This window comes from Perissodus microlepis, chromosome 6, assembly GCF_051167445.1.
Source record: "Perissodus microlepis isolate ML-2025 ecotype Zambia chromosome 6, ASM5116744v1, whole genome shotgun sequence".
In the NCBI taxonomy this organism is placed as follows: domain Eukaryota; kingdom Metazoa; phylum Chordata; class Actinopteri; order Cichliformes; family Cichlidae; genus Perissodus; species Perissodus microlepis.
Window position 1 is genome coordinate 31,190,946 of NC_140466.1, and position 18,192 is coordinate 31,209,137.

The 18,192-nt window shown below is 39.2% G+C and overlaps 1 protein-coding gene and 1 long non-coding RNA gene across 2 annotated transcripts; one reads left to right on the forward strand and one right to left on the reverse strand.

Annotated features, from left to right (window-relative positions):
- Positions 1-2,335: 2,335 nt before the first annotated feature.
- Positions 2,336-7,992, forward strand: LOC146385967 (uncharacterized). The gene is made up of 9 exons (XM_084930085.1): positions 2,336-2,390; positions 2,602-2,907; positions 2,982-3,215; positions 3,309-3,413; positions 3,522-3,734; positions 3,833-4,174; positions 6,976-7,309; positions 7,401-7,458; positions 7,572-7,992. The coding sequence occupies exons 1-9, from the start codon at positions 2,336-2,338 to the stop codon at positions 7,803-7,805; spliced, it is 1,881 nt and encodes a 626-aa protein (XP_084786211.1). The 3' UTR covers positions 7,806-7,992.
- A 5,949-nt stretch (positions 7,993-13,941) lies between these two features.
- On the reverse strand, positions 13,942-17,901 carry LOC146385968 (uncharacterized). The gene is made up of 4 exons (XR_014800537.1): positions 17,004-17,901; positions 16,817-16,893; positions 16,270-16,431; positions 13,942-16,179 (listed from the first exon to the last, which is right to left on the reverse strand). It is a non-coding gene; the product is annotated as an uncharacterized LOC146385968 (long non-coding RNA).
- Between the last annotated feature and the right edge of the window lie 291 nt (positions 17,902-18,192).

The following is an 18,192-nucleotide window of genomic DNA, read 5'->3' on the forward strand; positions in this document are numbered from 1 at the left end:
CAGTTGTGATAATTGTGTCAATCACAGCTAACAGTAAGAAAGCAGAAACACAGTGAAATCGTGGAGTACCAGGGGCTGAAGGACCAACTGGAGGAGATTACAATGGTAAAGTCCAAAGTGGTCTCAATGGTAATAGGAGCATGAGGAGCTGCCACCCCAAACCGGGAAGAGTGGCTTCAGCAGATTCCAGGCACAGCATCAGAGGTTTCTGTACAGAAGAGTGCAGTCCTAGGAACAGCAATGGAAACACCGCATAGAACCATATACATATGCAATATACATGAAGTATTAAAGTTGTTATTTCTTTTACTGTAAAATACACTGAAGGAACTGACGTCTTGAAAATACAGCATGATTTGTTAAATATTACCTGTAAAAACTCAAATTATTAGAATTTGTTCAAGAAGTGGAGCTGATAATCTGATTAGAGACAAGAAAACTATCCAAAATCAAGGCAAAAAGGCCGAAACCTGAGCTTTTGACTTATAGGGATTATTTGTATACATGTTGAATTTATTATTTAAATCTTGGGCATCCACCACTGTAACAGTATACAAATGATAGAAAATAAATACAAGTAAAATTGGTTCCTTTTAAGCTTGATTATTGTAATGGAGACCAGGGGTTCCAAATTATTTACACTATAACTACTGATCCAATATTTTTTACATACTCATTTAAAATGTAAAAAAAAAAAAAAGCTACTGAAAACTTGCAACATAAGATAATGAAATAACTGCAGATATTTGCACCTCACTTATCTTGTATTGTGAACTTGACAAGAAGTAGCAGAGAACAATTCAAAATGTTGCTGAGATGAAGAGCTAATGGTGTCCTCTGGTGGACATGTCCTGAACTGCTAAGCAACTTCAAGAAGTCCCCCAAAATTATCTAGTTTCATCTTGAAGGTGACACAGGAACAAGTACAGTACTTATTTTTCATTAAAGAATATATGATAGTCCATCCGTCCATCTTGTTCTGCTTATCCGAGGCCAGGTCCCCGGGGGACAGCAGCCTAAGCAGACAAGCCCAGACCTCCCTCTCCCCAGCCACCTCCTCCAGCTTGTCCAGGGAAACACCAAGGTGTTCTCAGGCAACCCAAGAGATATAATCTCTCCAGTGTGTCCTGGCTCTGCCCCGGGGCCTCCTCCCGGTGGGACATTCCCAGAACACATCACCCAGGAGGCGCCCAGGTGGCATCCTTGTCAGATGCCCAAACCACCTCAACTGGCTCCACTATGTATGATAGTGTTTCATTTCATTTTGTTGAATTCCATTTATCCTTTCTGGTTGTGGCTAAAAAAGATTAAAGCCTTCCACAAGTTTTGACTGTTGAGCCACACTCAGCAGTGACATCAAAGAAACAGGATTAACCAAGTCTGCAGTGAGTGACAAGTCCAACCACTACAGTGAAGCAACAATAATAAATTAAGGTTAACTCTTCAAAGCCAGAATACAATTCAATCAGACAACTCAAACACTGTTTGCATATGGATATGCACACAAGCATACAAGAAGGCAAGAGACAAAGAGGAAGAAAGTCAGTTTTAGTTTCAAAGCTGTACAAAGTGTGAAACCAGTTCCTTCTTACAAGAAAAGAAAAAAAAGGTTTTTGTCACCCTCACCCATCAGTCTGCAGAGAAAGAGTGTTTAGTTTGACCAATGCATTTCTTTTTGTCTTTTGGTTGAAAGTTTTACTGTCAGCTTTACACAAAAACCAGGATCTGTGCTGTAAAAGGAAACGTTCATGGAAATGGAAAATACAATTCAATCTGAGAGCTCAAACACTCATTAAGGATATTTTAAATAACGTGTTTCCCATATCACATTGTTTAATATTTTGAAAAAGAAAAGATAAAAATGGCAATAGAATTATGTCTACATCACTCAAGCTGTGTGTTTACATTGTAAACTGTTATACTCAAACATGCTCAGCAGTTTAACACCTCCACAACTTTCTGTTGAACAACTTCAATATATTTAATAAACTGAATATTTAACACATTCAAATCACAACTGCATGCATCAAGTAAATAAAACAAAATAATAATTATACAGGAAATCAATTGATGCAAATTAAAATATCACTCATGCTAACATAAAGCATAAAATGAATGCAAAAGATTTAAAGAAAAAGGAAGCAAGTTTACTTTTAGCTTCAAAGATGCACGATGTGTGAAACCAAAAGAATATGAGCAGCAGACAGCAGCCCCCCCCCTCCTCCTCACCATTCGCTCAGACAAAGAGTACTGCTTAGTTTGACCGATGACTTACTTTGTCTTTATGGTTCAAGCTTTTACTGTCAGCTTTACGCTCAAAGTCTGGACTAAAACGATGGAGTTGAGAGATGCTGGTCGTCTGTTTATGGGTCTCATCTTTTACATTTCAGGTATCTGAGATTATTTGTGAGTTCTTATGTAAAAATTGTTGGTTCATATTAACTTAAGTCAAAAGTTTAAAAAAAGTTGAGGAATTTTTTAACAGATAAGAAATTTTAGATTAGATTAGTTCCTAATGTAAAGTACTAAAAAATATTAAGTGATTAATAACAAAGACATATTAATAAGATAAAAACATTTATTAACTCCCTTTTGTTAAAGGTGTTAATGGAGGAGAAACCAGGATCTGTGCTTTCAAAGGTTCATCAGTGGATCTGCACTGCTCACATCAACATCTGACTTCAAGCAGAAAATGGTTCACTATAGACTGGGATGGTAACAAGTACATTCAGAGTGAGCTCTCTGTGGATGGACAACGTGTAACGTACAACATGTCTGAAGAGAAAAACCCAACTTTAACCATCAATGATCTAAGAGAGAGCGATGCAAACGCTTACTGCTGTATGAAGACTACAGATAGTCCAGGACTCTGTTGGCTCAACAGAATTAGTTTACAACTTGTTGCAGGTACAGTGAGTTTTACTTATTACTTACTTTCCAAATGACATCATTGTATAAGTTGTTGTCCATCATCCTCTCAGAGCTGCAGGTAAAGGTGATTCCTGCCACAGAGGGACAGACAGTAACACTGATGTGCAGCAGCAGCTGTCCTCTGACTGAAAAGCCTGCAGCCTACATCTGGTACAAGAACAGAGAGTTTCTCTATGAGGACTGGTCTCCCTGGTACCAAGAGCTGCTCAGCAGTGAGGAAGCAGTCACATACTCCTGTGCTGTCAAAGGCTACGAGGATCTCAGAGCTCCTGAAGTCTCTGTGGGTGAGTCATGACTGTTGTTGCTACAGACTCTCCAGCTAAACCCTGTGAAAATGACCTCAGTACAAATATTTAACATCATGTCTTTTTGTTCAGATTCCATCACACAGACATGCTTCAGTCTCACTTATGCTTATGGAAACATTTGTTCTTATAGACAGACATTAGTGGATAAGCCGTGCTCCATCACCTACCCCAGAGGTGGACTTCATATCATATTTGTTTAAACAATACATGTATATGTCTTAAATAAGATGTATGATTATATCAAAAATAGTGACAAGCAGTGTGTTTATCCTTTTTGAACAGAGGTTCATGTTCAAAGAGCTTCTTCCATCTCAGAGTTTGTCACACTGACCTGTAACACCAGCTGTAACCTGACTGATGATCAAACTGTTTTCATGTGGTATCACAACAAACAAAACCATCATGAGAATCAACATTATTCAACTCAAAAATCTTCAACAGACACATTCTCTTGTACAGTTAAAGCTCACAAACATCTCCAATCTAAGGAAGTTTGTAAGTGTTAAATATATTTTATTTTATATATAATAATGAACTCAAGCGCTGAAACATAGACCAATCAAACAACGTTAAATCTTCCATCTATATTTCAGGTGTTCAGGATAAAAACTGCTGGAGAGTGAATTATGTCAGCAGGAGAATCTGTGCTCTGGAAGGATCTTCAGTCAACATCACAAGTGAATACTCACATCCTGATAACATGAAGCCAGAGTTTAAATGTTGGAGTAAAAAATGGAGAAAAGATAAAGTGGAAGTTGAAGAGCTGATTGAGGCTGCAGGTCGTGTGGAGTATCAGGACAACATGAAGAACCAACACATCCTGACCATCAACAACCTGAAGAAGAATGACTCAGGAGGATACACATTCAGATTCAAGAAAGATCATAAAAGATGGACACAGTCTGATCTGCCTGGAGTCTTTTTGATTGTCACAGGTAAATCTAAATTCCTCACTCAGCAGACTTTACTCATTAATGTCTGAACAGGAGCAGAGGTGGAAGAAATATTCAGAGTCTTCTTTGTTCTTTAACAATCTTAAAATATTCCCTTACAATGAAAAAGTTTGCTTTTAATTGAAATCATGTGCATTTTATGAAACATAACTATAGTTAAAATATCAAAAGTAAAAGTTGGCTTCTATTGTAGATAATCATAATCGTTTTAATATTATATACAGTCGGGTCCAAAGGTGTTCAGACAAACTACCCTTCACCACAGTTTCGACAGGTGGCATACCTGCTGCTTCAGAGCTATTTCTATTTATTGAATTACTGTTTTGATACTACAGCTTCTGTTTATAAAAGAAAATAATACTCATCAATAATGCTCATAATACTTCATCAATATTTTTGCTCTCGATTGCTGTTAAATATAAAAAAAAACACCTCTGCTTTCAAGAAGAAAATAAAACCGTTTTCAGCTCTGACTCACAGCAGTATAAAGTTAAGGAAAGTTTCTTCAGGGTTCAGAGGTCACTCAGCAGAGGATGGTTTAAAGATGTGCATGAAATGGAGTGTTACAATTCACCAATAAAATTTTGATAAATGTTAACTTTTTTTAAAGAAGGAAAAGACATTTAGTATTTTCATTTAAGTAGTTTTTTAATTATTAAAAATAAAAGCTAAAGCTACACCCCCTTCTACCGTTGATTGACAGTGTGTAAACCTTACCTGACACAAACTCTTCGTGGGCGATCGTGGCTCAAGAGTTGGGCGTTCGTCTTGTAATCGGAAGGTTGCCGGTTCGAGCCCCGGCTCCGACAGTCTCGGTCGTTGTGTCCTTGGGCAAGACACTTCACCCGTTGCCTACTGGTGGTGGTCAGAGGGCCCGGTGGCGCTAGTGTCCGGCAGCCTCGCCTCTGTCAGTGCGCCCCAGGGCGGCTGTGGCTACAATGTAGCTTGCCATCACCAGTGTGTGAATGTGTGTGTGAATGGGTGGATGATTGTGTATAGTGTAAAGCGCTTTGGGGTCCTTAGGACCAAGTAAAGCGCTATACAAATACAGGCCATTTATCCATCATCCATCCATCTATGCATCCATCCAGCCACCTCATCCAGCTTGTCCAGGGGAACACCAAGGCATTCCCAGGCCAGCTAAGAGATGTAATCTCTTCAGCGTGTCCTGGGTCCGCCCCAGGGCCTCCTCCCGGTGGGACAACTGGCTCCTTTCGATGTGAAGGAGCAGTGGCTGTACTCTGAGGCCCTCCCGGATGACTGAACTTCTCACCCTATCTCTAAGGGAGAGGCCAGCCACCCTTCAGAGGAAGCTCATTTCTGCCGCTTGTAACCGGGATCTCAATCTTTTGGTCACTACTCACAGCTGCTGACCATAGGTGAGGGTAGGGACGTAGTTTTAATAGTAAATTGAGAGCTTCGCTAAGCTCTCTCAGCTCTCTCTTTACCACAACAGACTGGTGCAGGGTCTGCATCACTGCAGCCACAGCACCAATCTGTCTGTTGGTCTCCTGCTCTCTTCTCCCGTCACTCGTTAACAATACCATCAGAGCCAGGTGGCGGCTAGGAGCCTCCTACAAAATGAAAAATGTGATAACACATCCAGAGTTTCAGTCCTGTGAGTAAAAAACAAAGCTGACTGAGACAAAAACAGCTGAAAACTTTTTCTCTATATGTTTTACTTTATAAAGCGAATTATTGTTTATTACGATCAAAGCCAGCAGCTGTCTCTAACAGTCTCAATATTTTTTTTGCAATGTTTGTGTGGGGATTTCTCCAAAACATGTGTTATTCACCATCATTGACAGTCTGGTTTAATAAGTATTTTTGTTTAGAATTGTGCTTGTGTGCATCATTGTTTCACAAAACAGCATTATCAATTTGTGGCAATAGTCAATTTGGCCAGCAGATGTCACTGTGGAGATGGGTCTCAGATTGAAATAAAATTAGAAGCAGAGCACAGCTTGAGTAAACTAACTGAAACACAGACACTGACTAGCTGACAGGAAATACACAACTGGGCAAAACAATGCACAGGTCAAATAAGTCAGCCCAATGACAATGGAAGCAAAACTGAACACTACACACAGGACAAAAAACTATCAAAATAAATCAGGAGACTAACACTGACTGAAACACAAACTAGACAGGGCAAACTAAACACAAAGTTAAAACTGACTAAACATGGGAAACATAGGAAACATAAAAGAAACACAGACTAGGCAAAGAGAACAAAGGAGGGCAGGAAAAACTTGAGAATATCTAACAAAGAAATCTTGAATACAATACAAGATTGACGACTGAACATAAGCAAATGTAATGTTTAAACTAAAACTAGAACGAAGTCAGACAGAAAATATATATTTTTTAAAAAAGGCAACTGAGTCCAAAACAGAAAACACTGAGTATAAAACCAAGGATCATGACATAAAGACCCAAAGCACAATGCAAGTTTCAGTTACTGAAGACAAAAGTCAAGGCAGAGACCCAAAAAAAAGAAGCAACTGGACAGGCAGGATGAAATGGTAGGATAAACCGTTAAGTAAATAATAACTCAGGCTGTCATACACTGTACATGGAGTGGAGTTTAAAAAAGCAACTATTCCCTCGTAAATGTCATAAAAGTACAGAACTTAAGTCAATGTTAGATTTTATCAGTGCATGGGGGATTATAGAGTCTGCTTTTTGGCTTAACTCACTCAGATTCAGTCTCTAGCACATGTTGCAATTGTGTAATGTTTCATCTTAACATATAACATCTGTCATTAATGTTCCTCTTTCAGAGCTGAGAGTGAAGATGAGTCCTTCTGCAGTGGTGACAGAGGGTCAGAGAGTCACACTGACCTGCAGTACCAGCTGTCCTCTGACTGACAACACAAACTACATTTGGTACTTGAACAGTCGACCTCTGACCCCGAGAGAGAACCAGAACAAACATCTGATCCTAGACCCAGTCAGCAGGGAGGATGCAGGAAACTACTCGTGTGCTGTGAAAACCAACAAAGATATCAGCTCTGCTCCAAAGACTCTCACTGTCCAAAGTATCACAGGAAGGACACGAGGAGTTTCTGTAATAGTTTTCGTTTCAATACTTCTCTTTTTCTTCTTTTTGATTAGGTAAGCAACAGTGTGTTTGATTCAAAGTGACAACATTTAATCTCTGGCATGAACTCACTTATTTTTTCTGTTTATTACTTTCAATAACCAGAAAAAAGAGGACTATGAGTCAGTCTTCCACAAACAAAACATCAAACAACATAGTGGAGGTAAAGATTACTGTAGAGTTGGAAAACACATTTTCATACTGAATGATCTTTCTTACAGAGTCAAAGGAGTCAAATCTTTAAGTGTATTATGATGTATCGCTTTTTGTTCTCAGCTAAATCCTGATCCTGCATGTGAAGATGTCTTAGCTCAACAACAGGTGGAGGATGAAGTCCACTACAGCAAAGTCCACTTCTTCAAAAACCACACAGATCCTCTTTTTTCCACCATAGAGCCACTTCAGCCAAGAGAAGAGCAGCATGCTGATTACGCTGCTGTGAAGTTTAGACATGAAACGAGCTCTGATGGAGAATCTGTTGTCATTTCAACAGAAACAGATGACACTTAAAGACCTGCAGAGGTACACTGCGGCGAACAAGCCTTTTAACAAACCTCTGCACCTCTCATTTAAATTTTTGTGCGTTGTACTTGAATCTATATTTCACATTATTTATACGTTGTTTTTTTTTTCTGTATTCAACACAACTAGATTAGCCAGTTTGATTGGCTTCACATGTTACTTGTGTTAATGTAATAATTCATGGTCATGTAAAAAAAAAAAAAAAAAATCATAGTAAAAGTTAATCTGCCTTTTGTCTCCCTCTTCTGACATTGAGAGCAATTAGAATAGAATAGAATAGAATAGAATAGAATAGAATAGAATGCCTTTATTGTCACTATACAGTTGTACAATGAGATACAGAGCATCTCCTACTCAGTGTAAACATGCTGGGGGGGGGTACAGTTCTGCAGCGCTATGTACATATGGACAGTATTAACATAGGGAAAAACATATATATATATATATATATATATATATATATATATATATATATATATATATATAAAAAATGTACAATATACAAGCCGTAAGTAATATGTAATAAATAGTGTTATGTATATACAGTTGAGTTATTGCACATGGAATTGGTATAAATAGTTATGTATATACAGTTGAGTTATTGCACATGGAATTGGTATAAATAGAGTTATGTATATACATAACTCTATTTATACCAATTCCATGTGCAATAATAATAATAATAATAATAATAATAATTACACACAATGAGAGGGTGTTCAACAATATAGCTCCAAGAAAGAAGGGATACAGCAGCTGTAATGTTTGCTGTGGGGATGCCCCTCGTGTGTATAGATGTGCTGTTATAGCAGAGGACACTGACATGTTTGCGAATCTCCCTGCATTATAGCCCGTGATATTGTCACAATGCAAAATTGCAGAATTCATTCCGAGCTATATATTAAACACATTTGTATAGTTTTGCATTTGTTGATTTTAGATAGTCTAGTTTTGATGTGAAGCGTTTTTACAATTTTAGATGTTTGAGTTCGTTCCTAGACAATTTTATAATATTATTCCAGACGGCATATTCCATCCATCCATTTTAGTTTCGAGGAGGGGCTGGAGTCTATCCAAGCTGTCACACAGCGTATTACCACCTAGCACTGCCCTTTGCCACTGGCATATATACAGTAAGGTCCATAAATATTTGGACAAGGAAACATTTTTTATAAGCTGGGCTCTGAGGATTACCACAATGAATTTTCCAGCTTTAATACAATGGGTTGAACACCACTGTGGACGTCTTCACACACAGTATGAAAAACATATGTATGTAAAACACGGCGGAGGCAGTGTGATGGCTTGGACATACATGGCTGCCATTAGCACTGGGACACTAGTTTTTATTGATGGTGTGACACAGGATGGAAGCAGATGAATGAATTCTGAGGTGTTCAGCGACATAGTGTCTGCTCAAAGCCAGAAAAACTGCAGTCAAATTGATTGGGCAGCGTTTCATAATACAGATGGACAATGACCCAAAACATAATGCCAAAGAAACCCAGGATTTTATTAAAGCAAAGAAGTGGAATATTCTTCAATGGCCAAGTCAGTCAACTGATTTTGAACCAAATGAGCATCCATTTCAATTGTTGAAGACTAAACTTCAGACAGAAAGGCCTGCAAACAAACAGCAACTGAAAGCCACTGCAGTAAAGATCTAGCATTAAAAAGGAGGAAACCCAGCATCTTGTGATGTCCATGAGTTCAAGATTTCAGGCTGTCATTGCCAGCAAAGAGTTTATTTTTATTTTTTATTTATTTAATTTCTGCAAAATATCATTTAAATCATTGAATGTTTGATCCACTGGAAGACGTCTGCTATGTTTTAAAGATGATGTGATATACTTTGGCTCATGAGCTGTTCCACACCTTCTACATATTTTTTTCTTGCCATCATTCTGGTAGAGGTTGACTTGATTTGGGTTTCATCTATCCAAAGACTGTTTTTCCAGAACTGTACTGGGTTTTTTTAAGCAACTTTTTGTGAAGGAGAAGGCTGGCCAGCACAGCTGAGGTCCATCAAGCTAACCACGGCATCTATACTCAGGCCCTTTCTCAATTCTAAGTACGCAAGTATGTACTCGCATTCTCGGCGAGACCGGACTTGCCACTGAACACTGAAATAAACCAAACATTAACATTTAGAAGTGATCTAAGTTACTTTTATATCATGTTTAACCTCAGTAGCGAAATCTCTATTAATAAAAATAGTGTGCATGTATGTCTTAATAAAAACAAGTAGGTGAGATGTTAGAACGCCTTTATTTTTATTTTAGTACAATAGACAGCTGCTGGGGTTTGTTTAACCTGACTAGCGAAAAGACCGCGTAGGGGTTGAAAATGATGTGCCAGGAGTCCGCTGTTCTCGCCGGCTCTAGTGATCCTCGACCTCGCTGTCTGCTATGGAGCTGGCGGGTCACAGATGTCTCTGAAAACATCGGAGCACGTTTGGAAATATATATCTTGATAAATCGAGCAGATATTTGAAGCTTACACAGCTACATTCTCGCTTGAAAATAACTTAAAAGTTTATTTTGTGACCCAGCAAGAGAAATATTTAAAAGTTTTCAGCCCCGCTCATCCGCCATTGCCGCGTTTGAGTTTTGGATGAAATGCATTCTGGGATATTTAGCTGCACCAAGTCCACACAAGTCACCACCGATGCATGCTCGATAAAACAGGCGGAGCGAGAAGACATCCGGGACTTTTTCGCGTTCTCGGCTTGATGCGTACTTTGAATTGGAACAGTACTTGGTCTCCGACTGATGACGTATCACGAGTATGCGAGAACGCAAGGAAGCACAAGTACGCATATTGAGACAGGGCTCAGTAGCTGCCGGAGCCCAGAAGAGAGCAAAATAAAAAACGATTTTGCTAAAAAAAAAAAAAACTAAAAAAAACTGCAGAACTCCTCAGATCCTTGTGTTTTGAAGCCGATATGATAACCTTATCCTACCAACGCTGTGGAGGTCCAGCTTTTCAGATCCAATTAAATTCAAATCACTCATAATGATTCTCTGGAACACATAGAAAGCAAGCAAACAAAAAAGTGAGGCAACCGCGCGGTGTAGAGCCTTAAAGCACGAACAGAAAATACAGACAAAGACTGACAGGAAAGAAGCAGCAGAAAGAAGAGAGAGAGAGTGAGACCCAATGCATATTGGATGTATCTTATATAGGGATAGTGATCCTCCCCTCCCGTCGTTGGATATCCTTTTGTAAGGAAGAGGACTCCCTTACTACATTCATTTATATTATATTATCTGTATAGCACTTTAGAGCACACCTTTCACTTTATTAAAAGCACCTTATCAAGCACTTTATTTAGCATTGCACTTTAAGCATGGATTTGCACACAAGAAGTTTAAATTTAAATATTTATTGACTATTTATTGGGAATTTTAAAATCAGTTGGTAGCCTTATTTCAGATCCTGCTCAGCTGCTCCTCATCAAGGAATGTGGTGGTTGTCTGTCAGGAGAGAAGAATGGTGATTGAGATTGTGATTAAGCAGTAAGGAAAACTAATGCAAGTGTGTGTGAAATCTAGGAATAAAAGTGGTGCAAATAAGTGTTTGTAAGATAATGATTACTCATCACGTGGGCGACCGTGGCTCAGGGGGTTGGGAAGCGCATCTGTAACCGGAAGGTCGCCGGTTTGATCCGGTCCTTGGGCAAGACGCTTTACCCAAGGACACAAGTCCTTTACCCTACTGGTGTTGGCTAGAGGGGCCGATGGCGTGATATGGCAGCCTCGCTTCTGTCAGTCTGCCCCAGGGCAGCTGTGGCTACCAGTGTGTGAATGAATAGTAGCATTGTAAAGCGCTTTGGGTGCCCTGAAAAGCGCTACATAAATCCAAACCATTATTATTATCATCACCTTTCTTGCCTGTGTCCTCTTCAAGGTGTTTGAGCAAATGTTTCCCCGGGGGTTCAGACACCATTTAAAGGTTCCGGGAGAGACCATTGGTAAAGAGAGTGTGGTGAATCTTTTTGTGCTTGGGGTTTCTGGGTTTTTATAATATTAGGTTTGGTGTGAAATTAAAGTGTGGAATCTTTATTAATATGAAAATGTGAAATGTATTTATGTATTCTAATTTATATATTGTAAACTGTGGTGGAAGGTTGGGATTTAAGAATTTACCTGAGAGTGGAAGAATGGGTTAGTCCAGGGGTGGGCAATCTCAGTCCACGAGGGCCGGTGTCCCTGCAGGTTTTAGATCTCACCTTGGGTCAACACACCTGAATCACATGATTAGTTCCTTACCAGGACTCAGGACATGTTGAGGAGCTAATTTAGCCATTTAAATCAGCTGTGTTGGTTCGAGGACACATCTAAAACCTGCAGGGACATCGGCTCTCGTGGACTAACGCTACGTCCACACGTACACAGGTATTTTTGAAAACTGAGATTTTCCGTTTTCATTTAAAAAAATAATCCCATCCACACGTAAACGCAGAAATGAAGGAAAACGCTGCTAGGAACATGCCAAAGCAACAGGTGGCGATATATTCCTAACCGTGTAGAAATGTTGGCCAATCAGAAGTCTAGAAGCCTTGGCGGGAAATAGTAAACAAAGATGGGGCATAGAAGCAGAACCGAGTTGTATGTGTGGAGGGACAGTAACTGTTTGTGCATATGTAAGCATTTAAACACTGCAGAGAGTACAAGTAACAGTATTGTAGAAATTAATTTCACCAAAACAATAACGTGGCGCACAGTGTGACGTCAAAAAAAGCGCACACCTTTGACGCTGCGTTTTCTCAGTTTTTCTCGTCCACACGTAAATGCAAAAACTGAGTTTTCGAAAATATCCACCCTGGCAGGCGTTTTTAGAAATCTACATTTTCAGTGACCGAAAACGCCGTTTACGTGTGGACGAAAGGTGCAAACGCATAGAAAAATCTGCATTTTCCAAAATACCCGGGTACGTGTGGACGTAGCCTGAGATTGCCCACCCCTGGGTTAGTCTGTGACAGCTGAACATATTTAAGGCTGCCAGTTGTCATTGGAGAGGGGGATTTGTGCTGTGAAGAAGCTCGATGAGTTAATTGTTGTAAGGAGAGCTGTATAGCAAATAAATACTTTTTGTTCCACTACACTTGCCTTGGTCCACCTCACTGTGTTTCCAGCCGCTAAGGGCCGCCCTGTTACACCTTTCATCCTTTGTTTTTTCTTTTCATCTTCCACTTATGATATACACGACCCTACACCATAACTTCTTGCAAACCAGTCTCTCATCCATCATTGCACTGGGTCACTTTGACAGTTCCATGGCCAAAGTGAGTCTGAAAGTCTGCAGAAAAGCAGTTAATCAGTTAATCCATTCAAGAATTTTGTTGGGCGCGCATGCCAGACATAAACTGCTATCCATGCTGAGTGAGGGTTTACTTGTTCGCCTTCTGGTGTTTGAGGCAAGAACCAGAATTCCAGGTACATGCCCTGCAAAGGCCAGGTATATTTGCTTATAGGGATATTGAAAGGGCTGTACACTTCGGCTTTACTGTCATTTAAAGAGCTGTATGCATTTGTGTCACGGCCCCAGAAAGGGCTGCAGGCCTTTGCTTTACAGCTATCCAAACAGCTACATGCTTCTGTTGTACAGCTAGTTAAAGGGCTGCACACGGCGTGAAGCAGTCCAGTTAAGCACAGCTGCATGTTTCTGCTGCACAGTCAAAGGCAGCTGCATAACGAGAAGGGTCCTATGCACATACTTTAGCAGTGCCAAGCTAAATTGGCACTTCCCTTTGTTGGACTAATCACAGTTGGCCATAATACTATCAAAAGTTTCTTACTGATCCTCATTGTTACATTTTTAAACAGTACTAATCAACATGTGTTTATACAACAAGTGGCACAAATCATTCCTTAATACTATGGTAGATATATTTAACCTAAATATATGGGTCCTGTGATTTGAGTATGCAGGTTAACTGCTTAATACAGTGACTCCACTATATAAAGACTTCATTGTGAGTATGCATAGTATATATGAGTATATATGATTACACACAATTTATGAAAGTAACTATGATTACATGTCTAGTGTATACAGGAATATATATGTTATAATAAAATCAACAGAAACCTCAACATGTAAAAACACTTTGAGTCAAATGTTCAAATACCTTTGGTCCATTTAATAAGAAGGTGTCACATGTTAGGGAGCTGAAACTCCTAAACCCTTTATCCAATTTGAATGTGGATACCTGCACATGACAGCTGAGACCATACACATTTTGTCCATGTTCATTATAAAACTATAATTGGAAAATGTTTCAATAAACAGGCAAAAGTGTTTATGTGTGTATGTAAACTGTATTGAAATTTTGGATTTACAAAGTATGACAATTACAACTAGAAAAATTTGCATTTCCTGCGAAAATGCAGTGTGGATTCTTTAAAGCTGAAGCTGTCTGCAAAAACTAGCTGAAAAAGCTGAAAAGTTGCAGAAATTGTAAAAACTTTGCAGAAGCAAAAGAACTTTGCTAAAATGCAATAACTTAGCAGAACTGCAATATTTTAGAGGAAACATAATACTTGGCAGAAATGCAATAACATAGCAGAACTTAGCAGAAATATTGTAACTTACCAGAAACATGATAACTTCTCAAAAATACAAGAATTTAGGAGAAATAGTATAAGATAACAGAAAGAATATATTTAGCCAAAAATACTTAAGCATTACAGAAACACTATGATTTAGAAAAATAGTACAACATAGCAGAAATACTGTGATTTACCAGAGACACTGTGATGAACTATGAATATTGTAATTTTAAATCAATACTATGTTTTAGCACAAATACTATAATTTGACAGAAATACTATCATTTGGCAGAAATACTATGTTTCAGCACAAATACGCTGGTTTAGCACAAATATTATAACATAGCAGAAATACAATTATATAGCAGAAATGCTATATTTAGAAAGAAAAATATAATATAGTAGAAATACTATGATTTAGCAGAAATACTACAATATAGCATAATAACAACAGCTGAAAACAGCTGAAGAAGCTGAAGTCAGTATTTGAAAAGTAGTTGAACTTTTAATCATTTTGCAGAAGCATAACAACTTAGCAAAAATGTAAAAACTTAGCTGAAATGCAACTTGTCAGAAATATTGTAACTTTGCAGAAATAGTATAATATACCAGAAGTATTGTAATTGTCAGCTGTAATGTTAATATTTAGCACAAACATAACAACTTGGAAGAAATGATTTAACAGAATAGCTTATATACTGTATACAATGGTGTAATAGTATAACATTGTAGCAGAAATACTATAATTTACCAGAAAGGTAATAACTTATGCAGAAATACAAAAATTTAGCACAAACAACACATCATGAAATTGATCCACCTTACTCAATGTAACTGGGATATGCATTTCTCCTGAGATGATTGGAACCATGATTCCAATTTGCTTCCAGTGTTCTGACACCCACGTCTGAATACTGGGACAAAATGTTTTATCACCACACACTATTCACTTAGAATATTGCACATCTAATGATACATGTGGAGAGAGCAATTAGAAGCATCAAGGCGAACAAAATATTTGACACCGTTTATCCCTCTGACCGGTGCTGGCAGTGCAAACGTCTCCTTCCTAAGTATTATCAAAACAAACCCCTGGCTAAGAATTTCACTGTCAGTGAAGTTGCACAGATTGCTCATCTAGTAGAGTGACCAACATACTGAACATTTAACTTGGCATCTTTAAATAACCTGTTACTTTTTAAGACCACACAGTAGAAATCAAATTCTTTTTAAGAGAGAAGTGCGTCAGCGTGTGAACATGAAAGTAACACCAGTCCATGCGCTCTCTGATGCTGTTGTTAACTTTGTGTCAACATAGTCGGTACGAGTGACTTTTACAGAGAGACAGAGTACCATGCTGCAGTTGAAGGTATCTGCAGTGAACATAATTACCCACATAAGGCCACTTTATCTCAACCAGTCCAAACGGTGGCTGTGCAGAAGGATCAAAGATCAGCCTATCTGGTGAGGCACCAAGCTAAGGAGCGTCAGAGTGGACAATGAGGCCATGAAGACTGTAGTTACAGTTTTTCAATTTGCAGTTTTCTCCAACTGCATTAAACTCTACGTCTGTCCCTGTGCTCACGTCTGCAGTCTGTCTCATTCTTTTGAGGATTCTCTCTGCACAGTTTCACCCCTCAAATAACAAACCTCTGAAACATGAAGATGTGATCCTTGGCCTATGGAGCTGATGCCACTCCTGGTCCTGGTTCTCCTGTTGCTGTCTCAATCTTATTTGCCATGTCCTCTGTGACCATTAAGCTTTTCAAGGTGGAAGAGTTTTTCCTCACTGCAGACATGCACACACTCTGTGGTAGTGGTGGGTAAAGAGGAGGATCTTGGTAAATGTTTACAGATTTTGTGGATAATTTGGGCTGCTGGTAAGAGAGCACACTCACCGACGCCGTCTCAACACGGGTCTTCTCATCACTGATGCCCATCGTTGCTGTTAGAGGTCAGTCTGTTACATCAAAATCTTTGCATGATTCTTCAGTGTTTAGCAAGGAGATGTGAAGTGGGTCACCAGCCAAGTCCTTGTACAGTGTATTTCTGTAAAAGACCTTGCATAATAATATGACAGTAAAACGAGGCACTGTGAAAGTCATCTGTGCAATAATGACAATAATAATAATAATAATAACAACAATATATACACTTAAAAACTACCCCGCACACAATAGTTTTGTACCTGAGCACTTAAAGTTAGAGCACTTTATTCATCACTTAAATCACTTTTAACTGGATTGTCAACGTCTGACAGTTTTTGGTCTGTTTACAAGTTTTACTGTTTATGTTTGTTTGTCTTTACTTTTGTGAATAGCTGCTATAGGATGTATATATAATTATATTAATTATATTTAAACATTACACTTTCTATTGTGCTTGGAGCATGTTACCTGACTGTTGTACACTAATATTGTATATAACAGCAGCTTACTATCTCACCTGATTCCTCCTTCCATGACTTAATTGAGCCTTGGTCTGGTGATGACCATTTTAATAGCTGGCCCTGGTTCCAACCCCTGAAAAAAAGCAATAACAATTTTTTTTTTTTTTTTTTTTAAATACTTATCAAACAAGCATATAACATATTATTTATTGCAGGTTAGAAAAGAACATTAAAGGGTCAGGCCTGAATATGAATCTCAGTGCTGTTTGGGTTTGTCCCACTGTTGCTCTGTCTCGGTGTAGGTGTAAAGAGACAACCTGCAGCTTCATTTCTGATTGAAAGAGCAAGGCTCACACTGTGCGATTTTGTCAGTCGCGCGATTCAGCTCCTGCTCAAACTGTAGTTTCGTAGATCAGGATGCAGGGTCTCACACTATACGACCCGATGCTCTGATGCGACCCGAGTGCTCACACTGTGCGTCCATAAAATGAAGGTTATAACAGAAATTCTGTCGCTCGCTCTCCCTCTCTGTCTTTCACTCACAAAGACACGCACACCACCGCCATCAACTTTGCTAAATTGCTAATGAAAAACATTGATCAGGCAGCTGTGATTGAGCAGCAATGTCTATCCAACTATTTTCACGGTTGTTGTGGTCGTGATCATTTTGTGAGGCCACATCGAAAAGGCTCGGATGAGCTTTCCAAAGTTCTACAAGTGCCTCCATCGCTTGTGTCCAGATCACACGCTGCACTGCTGTGCTGCGCCGTCTTTTCCGCTGACATTTGTGTTTGCGCGTGCGCAGTGTGAGAAGCTGCGGTGACACCCTCACGACGGTCGCGACCAAGCGATTGATGATCGGGAGCTGGTCGTGAGGTGTTAATCGCTTCTCGTTACCCCACGTATACTACACGATGCACGACGCACGATGGAGGCCAAAATCGGTCCGATCGCCAAAACGGTCGCACGACTCAAAAATCGGCTCAAAATGGGCCAAAAATCGTACAGTGTAAGCCCAGACAACAGATTGCCAGCTACACAGCAACACCGATCAGAAATAAGGAGAACAGGGTCCCGAACCTCTGCTCTGTCTGCACTAAAGCACATAGAGAGGCAGTCTTACACACAATGGCTATACAATAATTCAGAGGCAGAGGGCTGTGACATCCACCAGGTACAAAGAGGGCTAGATGATGGCACTCAAAATGAAGCTGGAGTTAGTCAGAGTCATTTATAATTCTGTGAATTCATCTTTTTACAAGTAGACAAACAGCAACACTGAACTGAATTGAACAACCATGCATGCATTGTTTACCAAGTCTCTCAGAGTATAATTTCTCTGACCTTTCTCAGTGTCCGACAGAGTACCCAAATAGCATACCTTTATTAAAATGTAATTTTAATAAATAGCACTAGAATACAGGTAACTGAT